This window comes from Microcebus murinus, chromosome 14 (genome assembly GCF_040939455.1).
Source record: "Microcebus murinus isolate Inina chromosome 14, M.murinus_Inina_mat1.0, whole genome shotgun sequence".
NCBI lineage: Eukaryota > Metazoa > Chordata > Mammalia > Primates > Cheirogaleidae > Microcebus > Microcebus murinus.
The window spans coordinates 24,542,224-24,559,061 of record NC_134117.1 but is presented as its reverse complement, the minus strand read 5'-3'; the positions used below and the strand labels follow the sequence as shown (position 1 = coordinate 24,559,061).

The 16,838-nt window shown below is 41.0% G+C and overlaps 1 protein-coding gene across 4 annotated transcripts in view; it reads right to left on the bottom strand.

Annotated features, from left to right (window-relative positions):
* ARMH3 (armadillo like helical domain containing 3) overlaps positions 1-16,838 on the bottom strand; it is a 186,375-nt gene that overhangs the window by 101,997 nt on the left and 67,540 nt on the right. For all 4 annotated transcript variants that reach the window (XR_012922829.1, XR_001155313.3, XM_012769470.3 and 1 more), the window contains one exon: positions 10,272-10,360. Coding sequence is in view for 2 of the 4 variants with exons in the window: in XM_012769470.3 (XP_012624924.1) it covers positions 10,272-10,360 (89 nt within the window). In the remaining 2 variants the exon portion in view is untranslated. The remainder of the gene's footprint in view (positions 1-10,271; positions 10,361-16,838) is intronic.

Below are 16,838 nucleotides of genomic sequence, written 5' to 3'. Positions count from 1 at the left end.
CTTTTCAAAGTGAGAAACACCATGGTCATAAATGGCAAGGAAGGTAACATTTATTAGGTGCCTGCTGAGTGTTAGACATTATGTAAAGCACTTAAGTAAAGTACATTATTTTCACTGAATTCCCTCTTAACTATCTGATGAAGTAGGTATTATTGTTCCCATTTTACAGATGAGTAAATAGAAATTCAGAAAAGTTAAATAAGTTCCCAAAGCCACATAGATGGCTGGAGCTAAACTGGGCAACACAATGGGGAGAAGGTCCATGAACTCCCCCTGCTGAGGTCTGTGAAACTATACTGGTTTCACCTAAAGTTCAATTAAATAAACACGTGTTGGGTATGTGGCTGCTAGCTATCTAGGGCCAATGCCTACAGGTGCTACAAAAAAACCTTAACTTTGGTCAGAACTCCACTAATCAGCCCCTCACATATCAAAGTGGCCAAGGGAAAAATCTTGTAAGCTCAGAATCCAACTCTCCTCGAAGTGTCTCAGGATATCACTTCACTGGCCTAGGACCCTTTAACCTGCACACTTTAAAACACAAGAGGTTGAAAGCAGGGACCCAAAGAGATATTTGTACACCGATGTTTACAGCAGCATTACTCAAAATAGCCAAAAAGTAGAAGAAACCCAAGTGTCCATCAAGATGAATAAATAAAATGTGATATAAACATACAATGGCATATTATCCAGCCTTAAAAAGGAAGGACACTCTGACACATGCTATGACCATGGATGAACCTTGAGGACAAGATTCTACATGAAATAAGCCAGTCACAAAAGGATAAATACTACATGATTCCATTTATATGAGGTACCCAGAGTAGTCAAATTCATAGAGACTGTGGTTGCCAGGGGGAGGAGAATAAGACGGGAGGATAGAATGAAGAGTTAGTGTTTAATGGGTACAGTGTTTCAGTGTGGTAAGAAAAATGTCCTAGAAATAGAAGGTAGTGATGTTTGTACAACAATGTGTACTTAATGCCACTGAACTATATACTTAAAAACAGTTACAATGGTAAATTTTATTTTATATATGTTTTACCCCAATTAAAAAAAAAGAAGTCAATGTTTTTCTTTCCACCGACACTATTATGAGCCCCACAAACACTACAACTCAACTTTCTGTAACCTCTGCATAACTGCATGGCTGACATTCACACCACAGTACACCATATTGAGTACAAGGACAAACAAACAAAAATGCTTCCTCATTGATAAGGAGAAGGAAAGGAGCCAAACATATTCAATTAACAGAAAGCCCAAGGATTCTTGGGCAGGAATGCAAGAGCCCACACATCTTGGGCAGGCTTCAACATAACACTGTGGTGGTCTTCAAAATAATTATCAAAGTTCACAATCAAAGCTAACAATGCACTGAGTACTAACAATATCCCATGAAATCCTTCAGGATCCTGGGTTTGACTCCTAATCCTTACTGACTCATCTACTGAATAAGCATCCAGCTAGCTGGCTCCAAATACTCATACCCTGAACTGAGTGAAAAATAGAGAAATTACTGCAGTAAAACACTTGAAGTATTATATTGCATGTTCAATATATTTAAGTCATATGGAAATGCATGCTCCATGCACAGTCATTTCTTCATTGCAAAGTCTTTTCTACCAGGTCCCTTGAAAATTTAGTTTCTGGACTCTTTTTCAGGGACTCCTGAAATTGGCTGCAACTGCTACCTCTTTTGACTCTGCACTAGAGGCAACTATCAGTCTCATACTTAGCTTTGGCCCATATTCCCTTCCATGGGAGTCATACTTGGTGAAATAGTATGATAGTAGTGTGTAGAAGTTCTGACTTTTCCATGTGCAAATGTAGGTCAAATAAAAGATAGTAGGCAAGTTCTGGGAAGCTGAGCCAGGACTGGATACCTTGATGACTCCCTATCCCACATGAATTCCCAGAGGCGGAGGCAGCCAAACTAATTTTCAAATAGGAAGAGTTTTGTACCATCCACTTTGAGAATCCTGCCACCTTAAACTGGCCCCCCTTACTCCACAAGGCACCTTGTTTGCAGAGCTGTTCCTAGCATTAATGTACCCTACATAATGAGGACTTTCCCAGATTTTTTTCTATCCTGCTTTGAATTCTGAGGGAGGGAAAGAAGGTAGCAGCAAATTGTGTTGCCATGTAGGAGGAGAATGAATAATGGATATGGGAACTTCTCCAGGACTAAAAACCTGTCCCCCACATTGAGGTAAACCAGGTGCAGAGAAGAACAAGCCAACCACGGGAAGACACAATTAAGTGGTAGCTCAGACGCCTGCCTCAGAAGCAGAGGGGAGGCTTAATTACAAAACCAAGTGAATGATATTTAAATAAGATTAAAAACACGAAGGAGACAGAGAACCTCCAGCAGAGCATAAATAAATATCTCCAAAGAATCAGGTCAGAGAGAGCTGTCTGTTTAAGCAGCTATGAAGAGAAAGAGATAGAAAGCAAAGACAAGATTTAGCCAGGCCCCTATTTTATGGCCTGGCATGGAGCTAGGACTAGGTGCCACAGAACCCAAATCAAAACCTACTCATTAGGGGAGATGGATAATTTCATAGTGACTGACAGAAGAAAAATATTAGCATCTCACTAGCTTAGGAGAGAAGTCAAGGAACTCAAAGAACAGGCTGGAAATAGCACTAGAATAACAAGCTAATGCCACCAAAACCCCGGAGGCACTATAAACTCCAGCCAATTCCAGCATCTCTGGACAAAATCACCAATTACCCAGGGACATTGCCAGCAATCAGCAGGCTCACTGTCAATCAGCAGAGTGGTGTAGGAAAGACTAAGAAGCCAACACCTGCCAGTAGAATAATTTAAAAATACACTAGGTGGCTTTTCAGAATACAGACATCTGTCTGGCTACAAACCTAAGCACCTCACTGACACGGAAGCCAATGAATCAAACAAGAAAATGAAATTGCTTTGGTTGTATGCTATCCAGCCTCTCCAGGTGAACAGAGCACACAAGTATAGTATGTCAACAGCCTACACTGCCTAAAGGTTCTACACTCCTCTAAATCAGCCAGAATAGAACAAATCCTTTCTTTGAATGAAAGTAAGGTTCCATCCTTTCCATTTTCCTTGCTGTTGATGTGTATCTGCTATAAAGTTCTCAACCATCTCTCATTCCCCATTTACTTAGGGACAATGCAAACCTCATAATTATGACCTACCCTCTTCTTTATCATAAAAATTAGCTTATATACCGTGTTTCCCTGAAAATATGACAGGGTCTTACAGATTTATTTTTCCTCAAGAAGACACCCTAGGGCTTATTTTCAAGGGATATGTTATTTTCCCCTCAAAGCCTCAGCTTGCAGCATGCACAGGATGGCCGGGACCTGACAGAGGAAGCCAACCTTGTTGATGGGGCTGCCCGCACCTTTCCAGTTACCTCTGGGATAGTAGCTGTCATGATGGGGCAGATGAGAAGGGCTGCTCATCTTCTTTACCGCTCTGCGATGAAATGCATGGGTTGTGCAGATACGCTGTGTAGCCACGCTCATTACTAGGTCTTATTTTGGAGGTAGGGTTTATATTGCACAAATGCTTAGAAATCCTGCTAGGGCTTGTTTTATGGGTAGGTCTTATTTTGGGGGAAACATGGTATAAAAGTTCCCAGATCCTAGACTTTGGGAAATGTAGGGATCCCTATGCAGCTGCCTCTAAGCACACTCAGGAGCCACTGCCTTCTTCTAGGGCCCTATATGACCTGCTTATTTTTTCTAATATTGACCAACTGAATAATAACCAAAATCACCCCTTAAGAAATCCACCACATCTCAGTGGAGCCATCTGATGTAGAACCAAGAACTTCAGTTTATGCCAAAATGGGGGAGGACCAATAACAGAACTCTTCTGCTCACTTGAGATCCAGGGAGGGATGATATCTTATCAAACCACTCAATATGTCCCTTGAACTAGTATAGGCAGAGTAATAAAAGCTCAGCTACTCCCTTCCCCTGTCCCTTTTATTTGACAAGATGCTGATGGGCCTATGAGAGCTGAAATTTCTCTCGATAGGAAGTGACTTCATGTACAGAGAAAAGAACAAAGAGCAATTTCTTGCTCTTTTAGGGGCTTTTACTTTTCTCCCTCTAACAGGCTAAACCTGTTAGAGATTCTTATCTTTTGCTTCTGCCAAGTTTCTGAGGGGATGAGAGAAAAGATTCAAAATAGTATAAGTTTTGGATTTAGCCAAATGTAGTGATTTGAAGGAAAAAAAGCTTCCTGGCATTCTTTTTTAGTCCTTGGGCTTTCTATACTGCTGTACAGAATCTTTCACAACCAAATTACAGAACCCTTTTAGACTGTATCTTATGACATATTTGTCTAAGTCAGAGAAAATTTAGGGGAATGAGGAAGAATAATTTAAAAGGCAATTTTAAAAACAAGATAGCAATAGCAGCTGCCAAAATTCCCCTTCCCATCTACTCTAGTTTTTACCACTATGTTCTTTCCCACCTGGCTACTCTCTTCAAAACTAAAACAAATAATATTGTAGAGTTATATAAGATGTCACCATTGGAGGAAGCTGAGTAAAGAGTACATGAAACTCTATGTATTATTTTTGCAACTTCCTGTAAGTCTATAATGACATCAAAATTAAAAGTTTAAAAACCTAAACTAAAAGAAGCAATTAAAAGTTCAAAAGATAGTTGTCAAAACCAAGAGGGAGGCCGGGCGCAGTGGCTCACGCCTGTAATCCTAGCACTCTGGGAGGCCGAGGCAGGTGGATCGTTTGAGCTCAGGAGTTCAAGACCAGCCTGGCAAGAGTGAGACCCTGTCTCTACCAAAAATAGAAAGAAATTAATTAGACAGCCAAAAATATATAGAAAAAATTAGCCACGCATGGTGGTGCATGCCTGTATTCCCAGCTACTCGGGAGGCTGAGGCAGAAGGATTGCTTGAGCCCAGGAGTTTGAGGTTGCTGTGAGCTAGGCTGACGCCATGGCACTCTAGCCCAGGCAACAAAGTGAGACTCTGTCTCAAAAAAAACAAAACAGGGCCGGGCGCTGTGGCTCACGCCTGTAATCCTAGCTCTTGGGAGGCCGAGGCGGGCGGATTGCTCAAGGTCAGGAGTTCAAAACCAGCCTGAGCGAGACCCCGTCTCTACTATAAATAGAAAGAAATTAATTGGCCAACTGATATATATATAAAAAATTAGCCGGGCATGGTGGCGCATGCCTGTAGTCCCAGCTACTCGGGAGGCTGAGGCAGAAGGATCACTCGAGCCCAGGAGTTTGAGGTTGCTGTGAGCTAGGCTGACGCCACGGCACTCACTCTAGCCTGGGCAACAAAGCGAGACTCTGTCTCAAAAAAAAAAAAAAAACAAACAAAAAAAAACAAAACAAGAGGGGCTGCCAAACTACCAAAGCTATATCTATGCAAGAACTGCTAGATAAATGTATGGCTCAAATCAACCTTTGTCTTGAAAAGTCCTGTATGATAACACCTACAGTATAATAAGCTTCCAACGAAAGGCTATCAATTCCCAGTCTCAAGATGTACCTAACCAAGAAGTCATAGGCTTCTGCCAGTGATAGGCGAGCCAGCTGGATCCAGAACACTGTGATACTATCTAGGTTTTCCATTTTTCCCACTAGGTATCTAAAAGGTCAAGCCATGTACAATTTCTCTCTTTTTACAATGCTTTGGATGCTATTTAGCACAGTGAAGCTGAACAGATTGTTCTGGGGGCTTTGGGGGCCTTTCTTCCTGCAGGGAGGCAAATGTTGCCTAGTGATCTGCATCTGAGCATAGGAGTCAGGAACTCTAAGTTCTAATCATGACTCTGTTTAGTGTCTGGTTCCATGATCCTTAGCAAATCACTTACCCTTCCATATCTACACTCCCTTCCCCAACAAATATGGAGATAAAAATAATGACTTGTCACTTGGGGATGTGGCCGAGTGAAAGGGTAAGAAGAACTGTGATCCATGGATAAATGTCAAGTATGAAATGCCAGTATAAATCTGCCTTTAAATCAACCCATGTTTTCAGACTGTGGAAAGTCACACTATTTAAATGCAGGCTGCCTCTCAAATACCCGTTCTTCCTGCAGTGGAAGAAAAATAAGCTGACTCCATGAAACTCTGTTCAAGTGTTTCCCTCTCCAACAACTACTACCTGCTTCTCTCTGAATATTCTGCTCATTCTTTGGTTAACAGCTTAGAAACCATCAAAGTTTCCATTTTTACTTGGTTAAAGGTAATCCATGCATCTGTGGTTAAGAAAGAAAAGAGACAAAGAAGAAAGAAATTACCCAATTACTTCCTTTCACATCAACTCAATTAAAACTAATTTGGATGGCTGGCCCTTATCAATGGTGATGAAGTCAGCTCAACAGAAACATTAACCACAAACATCCTACTGGGTTCTATTATTATTATTATTATTATTATTATTATTATTATTATTATTATGAGGCTGAAACAACAGTATGCTACTTTAGGAGAATGTTGGTTCATGATTAATAGAAATTCTGCATATTCGTTCATCCATTTATTTATTCATTCAAATGTTTTCTGAGTCCCTTTTAAAAGCCAAGTAGTCTGCTGGAAATAAAACAATGACTAAAATATAGGACTTGCCCTCTAGGAACATTTTTAGAGGAAAAATGGATATTTAAGCTAATCATTATACAAATATATGCAAACACAGCAAAACAATGTGATATGCTAAAATAGAGAAACACCTAAAAAAATAAAACACAGTGAGGAAAATGCCTCAAGAAGTTAAGAGGGGATTGGAGGCATGTGGTATGACCAATAAATAAGGAATAAATATTTAACTATATATTAAAATGTTCTGTGACAACAGAATTAATTGGGAGGCTGTGGAACATAAAATTAAGACAGGAGTTTTCACATGGGATAATGCCTGGGCTTCAGAGGGGCTAGAAACTCCCTGAAATTATATATATGCAAATGGACATTTTTCTGGACACAAAGATGATCATAGCTTTCATTCTATTCTCAAAAGTAAAGAACTGTTTCACTTGGATCTGAGCCCAAAACCCAGTTTTCTATCTTAATCAGAGGAGACTTTTAAGACCTACCTTTTTACTCAGACTAGGAGATCTGGGTAGCCTAGAGGTCAGAGAATAGCTTTCAACCCTTCTATAACTTGATGAAAAATAGTGACTGCTGAAAAAAGAGCAACACAGAGAGGTAGGACTTCTTCTTTTCCATCTTCTAGTTAAAGTTAGCCTAAATATATTTCCCCACATACTCAGATACCATGGTGACAGGCATCATATAAATAGATAGTGAAAATAGGGAGTAGGTCAGGGCTTATATCTGTAAAACCAACAGTAAGAAAAGGATATCAGGCAAGCTTGAACCCCCAACTGACACAACTGGCTACTCTTCATCCATAAGACCACGCCTGGAATTCATTATGGGAATTTGTGGACTTCTGGCTACCTCTCCAATAACAAAGAACCATTATAATCAATAAACAGAAGAATAAAAGTCAGGACTGAAGTACAGTGATACTAAACGCCCACATTCCAAACAACTAAAGGCATCTGGACCCTAGCAATTGCTTCCTAGATACCCAAGGGCATCTGTGTATCTGAGCTAACAGCACATGCATTACTAGTCTTACTCATAAATAAAATTCAATTACAATTTGCAGCACATGGCTTGCTTTGGCAGTACATATACAATTTGCAGCACATGTATGGGCAAGGCTATATATACATAAGTATATTTGCCATGATGAGTTTCACACACCTCCCTCAAATCCATAAGTCTAGAAGGATGAGAAAGAGTGAAAACATGGGCATTCCAACATATGAGGAGTAGCGCCAGCCAAGGAGTGGGTGTATCCACCATAGCCACACTTGTATTCACTGAATGCAATATTATACATTATTATGGGCTCTGACTGCATCGGATGTAGCGTTGTATTTTGCAGCTTTCCTTAACACCTGCTGCTGTACATCTCACTGTACACTCCATGTGTGAACACATGGAGCCAAGGTTCCAGGAGGGCTCACCCAGTCTATATAGTAAAAGGAGCTAACTTCACTTGGCAAAGAATTCCAGTACAAATGTCTCTGCCTTAGGACTAAGCAGCAGTCCAGGCCTCACCAATAACATTAGTATACATCACCCCTCAATGCCAACCAATCAGTTCTGAGATAGCACATGATTACAAACAGAGCTGAACATGACATTAAGTTCTTGAAGCATAAAGTCAACTGACCAACACAGGATAAAGAATGATCACCTTCTTCACAATTTCCTAGTAAGAATGGCAAAATGCTGAGAGTTGGAAAAGATAAATATAAAGTACATTTTTTGTACTTTTTCTGTGTTCCACAAGGTCAGTCCCCAAATAAAGCCAACTTTTTTTTTTGAGACAGAGTCTCACTCTGTTGCCCAGGCTAGAGTGCCATGACATCAGCCTAGCTCACTACAACCTCAAACTCCTGAGCTCAAGCAATCCTTCTGCCTCAGCCTTCTGAGTAGCTGAGACTATAGGCATGTCCACTCTGCCCAGCTAATTTTTTCTATATATTTTTAGTTGGCCAATTAATTTCTTTGTATTTTTTAGTAGAGACGGGGTCTCACTCTTGCTCAGCCTGGTTGTGAACTCCTGACCTTGAGTGATCTTCCCACCTCAGCCTCCCAGAGTGCTAGGATTACAGGTGTGAGCCACTGCGTCCGACCCAACAGTAGCCCTTTATATTAAAAAGAATTGTTGCTATCTAAGAAATTCTGCTAATGTTAGTCATTTCGATCTCTTTTAATCTCTCTTTAACTCTTCTGACAGTCCTTCAATCTCAAACTCTCACACAATCATACTCCTCTCCTAAAATACCAAAATGCCACTATTGCCACTTAGTGTTATTCTCCTATTCCCCCTTCACCATCACAGGCAGTAAATGCAAAGAACTTGCTAATCCATTAATTAAAGATCTCTACTTCCCATTATGGAGGACTAAATTTAGAAAGTCAAACTGGGTTGGGAGGAAACCATGTGTCATAACAAATGAGATGAAGTCCATGGAAGGGGGCTGGGTTACTGACCTGTTTCTTATAAAGCCTCTGACACTAACACACCCTACTCTGCTGAAAATACAGAGAAGCTCTTCCTTGTGTGGGCAACCATTCATCACTATAATCATCTGGAGAAGACTTTATTGCACCATCAGGTCTCAAAAGCCACAGGACCTATCAGCAAGGGACTGCCTCAGGGAACATGTCTCCTCTGCTATCCTGAAACCTCAAATTTAGTCACACAAAAGAAAGAGGTGGCAAGCCAGCATTAATTGTACCCTTAGAGAAGAGCCACCTCCCGCCTGCAGGGAAGGCAGCGACTTTATTGGGCTACCAAAATGGATACAAAGACAAAAGCAAACACTGTAATTTGCTGTTTTGTCTCTGGCATAGGGGGAGTGGTACAATCAACACTGTCTGTAAACAGTAATAATGCCAGATGTAACACAGAAAACAGGATTCCCCCCATCTCACTACCCCTCTCCCCTCTCCCTATGATACTCTTCCTGATATTACTCATTTTGAGGGAACACACAAAGCCACCATATATAGTCCATATGCTGTTACCAAATGGAACCGAGTGAGAATCCAAGTTTGTACTGACTCCTCCTGCCTCACGCTAACTCAAAGGAAAAATCATTGGAACTCAGTAAATATTCAATTGTTTCTACCAGCTGACAAAAAATATAGGGAGGAGAAGGAACAGGCCAGAAATAGAATAGGTACGTGACATACTTAAGTCTGGATTAGAAAAAGGCTAAAATGTCAAAACAAATTACAAAAAGTATAAATGAAAATAGAGGCATTCTATACAAACTAAAAAAAATTTTTTTTTGAGACAGAGTCTTGCTTTGTTGCCCAGGCTAGAGTGAGTGCCATGGCATCAGCCTAGCTCACAGAAACCTCAAACTCTTGGGCTCAAGCAATCCTCCTGCCTCAGCCTCCCAAGTAGCTGGGACTACAGGAATGCGCCACCATGCTAATTTTTTCTATATATATTAGTTGGCCAATTAATTTCTTTCTATTTTTTTTTATAGTAGAGACGGGGTCTCGCTCAGGCTGGTTTTGAACTCCTGACCTTGAGCAATCTGCCCACCTTGGCCTCCCAGAGTGCTAGGATTACAGGCGTGAGCCACCACGCCTGGCCCAAACTAAAATGTTTTTAAAAAATCCATCTTGAGCCCAAGCCTAGGAGCTCATAAAAGGTATATTAAAAAAGAAGATGAATTCAGGAGAGAAAGTTACCTGACCAGAGTTCCCGCCAGGTGTAATGCAGGCGTACTCTACACTTTTTCTGGTAGCAAAGCAGTTTGTGTACTACCTGAATGCAGCGTCTGTAACAAAGAGAAAAACTGAGGTAAACCTGAGAATATAGTGCAATTCACCAGATACCCTTTCTTTAGTGAGCCAGCTAAGGCCACTAAAGACACCAGGTATGAATATGTACACATATAAAAAACAGAACTTCTACCTTCAGCCTTCTAATAGAAAAATCAATCAATCTCTCTCTCTCTCTCTCTCTCACACACACACACACAGCTTATGCTACCCATTCCCCTTATCAATGGGAAAAGGGAGCCATAACCACTTATGGGTGAATAGTCGATTAGGCACCTTTCCCTTGGATATCTTTCCAGGGAGGAAGGATAAACCAGTAGGCCAGAATTTGACTACTCTGTTCAAAGTAGAAAATACAGGATGCAAAAACACAAAATTAAAGACCTTACATCTCTATATTTAAATTTGTTTTTTATTTAAATTAAATTTTAAGTAAAATTTAATTTATAATTAATTTAAGTTCTATTTACATGAAAAGTTAAATTAAAACTTCAGTTCTGGGCCGGGCGCGGTGGCTCACGCCTGTAATCCTAGCTCTTGGGAGGCCGAGGCGGGCGGATTGCTCAAGGTCAGGAGTTCAAAACCAGCCTGAGCAAGAGTGAGACCCTGTCTCTACTATAAATAGAAAGAAATTAATTGGCCCACTGATATATATATATAAAATTAGCTGGGCATGGTGGCGCATGCCTGTAGTCCCAGCTACTCGGGAGGCTGAGGCAGAAGGATCGCTCGAGCCCAGGAGTGTGAGGTTGCTGTGAGCTAGGCTGACACCACAGCACTCACTCTAGCCTGGACAACAAAGCGAGACTCTGTCTCAAAAAAAAAAAAAAAAAAAAAAAAACTTCAGTTCTTCAGTTGCACTAGTATGTACCAAATGCTCAATAGCCACATGTAGCTTAATGGCTACCATACTGGACAGTAAAAATATATAGAATTTTTCTATCATCACAAAAATTTCTACCAGACAGGATTATTCTAGATCATTGGAATTTTCGGTTATTCACATCTCAACAACATATATCTTTCGGAGCAAGAGTTCCAGACCAGTCTGAGCAAGATAGTGAGACCCAATCTCTATAAAAAATAAAAAATAAAATTAGCCAGCCTACTCAGGAGGCTGATGCAGGAGGAGAACTTGAGCAAGCTATAATGATGCCACTGCATTCTAGTCCAGGCAACAGTGAGAGACCTTGTCTCCAAAAAAAAAAAAAAAATGCGAACAACCCAAATGTCTATCAACTAATGAATAATTATGTGGTATATCCATATAATAAAAGATTAATCAGCCACAAAAAGAAATGAATTAATGATACATGCCATAATATGGATGAATCCTGAACATTATGCTAAATAAAAGAGGCCAGTCAAAAAAGGCCACATACGATTTCATTTATTTAAATGTCCAGGCCGGTGTGATGGCTCACGCCTGTAATCCTAGCACTCTGGGAGGCCGAGGCAGGAGGATCGCTCAAGGTCAGGAATTAGAGACCAGCCTGAGCAAGAGCAAGACCCCGTCTCTACTAAAAACAGAAAGAAATTAATTGGCCAACTAAAATTATATAGAAAAAATTAGCCAGGCATGGTGGTGCATGCCTGTAGTCCCGCTTACTCAGGAGGCTGAAGAAGAAGGATTGCTTGAGCCTAGGAGTTTGAGGATGCTATGAGCTAGGCTGACACCACAGCACTCTAGCCCAGGCAACAGAGTGAGATTCTACCTCAAAGTAAATAAATAAATAAATGTCCAAATAGACAAATATAGAGAGACAAATAGTAGATTAGTGGTTATCTAGGTCTGGAGAAGAGGCAAGAGAGGGAGATATGGAGAGTAATTGTTAATAGGTACAAGATTTCTTTATGGGAAGTCAAAAATTTTCTAAAATTAGATTGTGGTGCTGGTTATACAAGCCTGTGAATATACTAAAAACAAACAAACAAACAAAAAGCCACTGAATTATATACTTTAAAACTATTTTAAAAACTTTGTGGCCTAGGTTTTCCAAATTGTCAGGAAATGCAAGTTATAGTTCTCACAGTAATGTTAATTTAATACATTCTATAGCTAGGTATGCTTGGATTCCTTATTAAACCATTCCATGTCCACTTTAATAGTCAATAGAGATAAACTGTTACGCCTCATTTAAGAATATTAGCTTTTACATTTTCCATCTTCACTTTAAAACCACTTCGGGACCAGCGTCAACTATAGTCGATAGCCATAGATGAAGGGCACAGCGACTTTAGCCGACAGCCATGATATGAAGGCACATAGCTGAGCATCGACTTTAGCCAACAACCATGATATGACTTTTCTAATTTTTCATTTATCAAAATAAAATTGTGAACATTTAAAATAACATAATGAAAACATATATGTATATGTTACCTATTCTGATATTTACATTACAAGTAAAGTTGCCTATAAAGTAAAACAAGCTTTCAGTGCTTTAAAGCTTTCCTCATCACACAAAAGCAAAACGGATTCCTCGTCAATGCACAGCACAAGCTATCGGGCCGACTATGAGTGCTGGCTGTGGACAAGGTTTCGTGGCCGGTCAGCGTGGTCCCTAAGTGGTTAAATTCACAAGCTCAATGTTCATTTACTAGGATCTTAGCCCTTAGAATCCCCAATGTTTAGAAATCTCTAAACTGCCCAAAATACAATGTCTTAATAAACTCCAAGTTCTAAGTCTCACTTTGTCATATCTTCACTGCCCTAAAAGTACTTAAATTAGGATAGCTAAGGAAGGGCTTGGTCAGCCAGAGGCCCAGGGCTTAGACTATACCCCTCTGAAATTCCAGGCTCATCACATAAACCAAAGGTTCAGAAGAAATTGTCAGACCTATCTTTTTCATTCATTCATTCATTCAACAAATATTGACTGTATACCAACAAAACACTAGCACTTGTCTTATTATATTAAGTTGTAAAGTTCCTAGAAAACTGGACCCAAGTAACCTGCTAGTTTCATGCAAATGAAAAAGGTTCTTCCTTTTGAAACCATTCTGACATGAAAGAATGAGGCAGAAAAGGCAAAGGTAGAAGAGACAAAATAAACAAAACAAAAGGACATAGTAAAATAGTAAAAAGTGGCTCTTCTCCACCTTGATTTATGTAATTTTTCTAATATATCCCAACTGGAATTCAGCTGAAGGTAGCTTCAAGTAGAGGATACTTCTAGAGCTGGGGTTGAGACTCTCTCAGGTTCTATTGTTTTAATCTGAGACTAAGAGTATCCTGGCCGGGCGCTGTGGCTCACGCCTGTAATCCTAGCTCTTGGGAGGCCGAGGCGGGCGGATTGCTCAAGGTCAGGAGTTCAAAACCAGCCTGAGCAAGAGCGAGACCCCGTCTCTACTATAAATAGAAAGAAATTAATTGGCCAACTGATATATATATATAAAAAATTAGCCGGGCATGGTGGCGCATGCCTGTAGTCCCAGCTACTCGGGAGGCTGAGGCAGAAGGATCACTCAAGCCCAGGAGTTTGAGGTTGCTGTGAGCTAGGCTGACGCCACGGCACTCACTCTAGCCTGGACAACAAAGTGAGACTCTGTCTCAAAAAAAAAAAAAAAAAGAGTATCCTGAGACTCTACTAACTTCAGCAGACACCATATTAATCTGTGGGGTGTCAATCTGACAGTTCACAGAATCAAGCTAAAATTGGGGTAGCTAATTTCTTGGTCCTTTTAGCAGAGGAAGAAAGAAGAAAATAGAAAGAACACTACTAACCTCTCTCTATGGCAGGGGTCCTCAAACTTTTTAAACAGGGGGCCAGTTCACTGTCCCTCAGACCCTTGGAGGACCGGACTATAGTTTTAAAAAAACTATGAACAAACCGGGCGCGGTGGCTCACGCCTGTAATCCTAGCTCTCTGGGAGGCTGAGGCGGGCGGATTGCTCAAGGTCAGGAGTTCAAAACCAGCCTGAGCAAGAGCGAGACCCCGTCTCTACTATAAAACAGAAAGAAATTAATTGGCCAACTAATATATGTAGAAAAAATTAGCCGGGCATGGTGGTGCATGCCTGTAGTCCCAGCTACTCCGGAGGCTGAGGCAGCAGAATCGCTTGAGCCCAAGAGTTTGAGGTTGCTGTGAGCTAGGCTGACACCATGGCACTCACTAATCTGGGCAACAAAGTGAGACTCTGTCTCAAAAAAAAAACAACAAAAAAAAAACTATGAACAAATTCCTATGCACACTGCACATATCTTATTTTGAAGTAAAAAAACAAATGGGGCCAGGCGCGGTGGCTCACGCCTGTAATCCTAGCTCTCTGGGAGGCTGAGGCGGGCCGGATTGCTCAAGGTCAGGAGTTCAAAACAAGCCTGAGCAAGAGCGAGACCCCGTCTCTACTATAAATAGAAAGAAATTAATTGGCCAACTGATATATATATAAAAAATTAGCCGGGCATGGTGGCGCATGCCTGTAGTCCCAGCTACTCGGGAGGCTGAGGCAGAAGGATCGTTTGAGCCCAGGAGTTTGAGGTTGCTGTGAGCTAGGCTGACACCACGGCACTCACTCTAGCCTGGACAACAAAGCGAGACTCTGTCTCAAAAAAAAAAAAAAAAAAAAAAAAACAAATGGTCAAAAACACCTGCACGTGGCCAGCGGGCTGTAGTTTGAGGACGCCTGCTCTATGGAGTGAGAGCCAAAGACGTCAGGTAGGCAGCAGTCCCCAACCTTTTTGGCACCAGAACCAGTTTCATGGAAGACAATTTTTTCCACAGATGGCATTGGGGGATGGGGGGTAGGTGTTGGGGAGGTGGAAGGCGGAGCTCAGGCAGTGATGTAAGCAATAGGGAGAAGCTTACTAGCCCACCACTCCCCTCCTGCTGTGTGCTTCCCCACTCCACCTCCCACCCTGTTCCTAAGTTTCATGGAAGACAATTTTTTCCACTGATGGGGGCAGTAGTGTGGGAAGGCAGCTGAGCACCACCTGGTCCCTAACAGGCCACAGACAGAGAGTTGGGGACCGTAGAGGTAAAGGAATTAAAGTACCTGACAACACCAAAAAAGACACAAATGAATTGAACTAAATTTGTAAATTAAAGTCCTAAAATTACTCTTCTCTGAAGTTTTCAGAATGCCCCCAGTAATAAGCCTGCACAGCTACTTTGTTAGTTTATTCTACTTCTCCATTATTCACATCTTTCTCTGTTCTTACTCCCTATAGCTCTAAGTAGTCTTGTAGGAGGAGCCTCTCAGACAGGATTTAATGAGAGGATTATGTAAACAGATCTCTCTTAATAGACTTGAGTATTTTCAGCAGTGATATCAAAAATATTTTATAAACCACGTATAAATGTAAATTAATACATTAAAATTTTAAAAATAATTCCCTTTTATTCTCTAAATAAATTAATCTTGTGATACTATAAAATATATATTTGGTCTTCAATTCCTTCTCCTGGCATACAACTCCAAAAATCCTTAGAATCTCCAAAGTATTGTTTTCCTTTTTTTTCTTTTTTTTTAGTCAGAGTCTCACTTTGTTGCCTGGGCTAGAGTGCCGTGGCGTCAGCTTAGCTCATAGCAGCCTCAAACTCCTGTGCTCAAGCAATCCTCCTGCCTCAGCCTCCCAAGTAGCTGGGACGCGCCACCATGCCCGGCTAAGTTTTTCTATATATTTTTAGTTGGCCAATTAATTTCTTTCTATTTTTAGTAGACATGGGGTCTTGCTCTTGCTCAGGCTGGTTTTGAACTCCTGATCTTGAGTGATCTGCCTGCCTCAGCCTCACAGAGTGCTAGGATTACAAGTGTGAGCCATTGCACCCAGCCAAAAGTATTGTTTTCTGTATGTTGAGTTGACTGATGGCTGGCAGCCTCCAGGTAGCTTTAGGATGAAGGCTGGTCACCAAAAAGACCAAGGCATGATTAGAGGATTGGGCTTTCAGCCCCACCCTATAATCTCCCAACCCAAACTTCACGGAAGGCAAAGGGGCTGAAGGTTAAGTTGATCATCAATAACCAATGGTTTAATCAATCACACCCATGTAACAAAGCCTCCATAAAAACTCGAAATGACAGGGTTCAGAGAGCTTCTGGATAGCTAAACACATGAAGGCTTACAGGAAGGTGAACAAGAACTCATTCAAATGTTGGGAGGATGGTGCGCCCCAACTCCAATGGGGACAGAAGCTCCTGGGCTCCAGATCCTTTCATACTTCACCCTAGGTATCTCTTCTACTGTATCCTTCAAAATATCCTTTGCAATAAACTGGTAAATGTGTTTCATAGAGTTCTGTGAGCTGCTCTAGCAAATTAATCGAACCCTATCTCCAGGTAGATAGTGTTAGAACCTGAATTAAAGGACATCCAGCTGGTGTCTGCTGCAGAGCTGCTTACTAGTTTGGTAGGGGGGGAATCCCCCCATATTTAATACCAGAAGTCTTCTGTGTTGAGTGTTTTTGAGTGAGAAAATAGAAAAAAAACTTTGTGCTTTTTTACACTCACCAACCTGTACCAAAACTGCTTCTA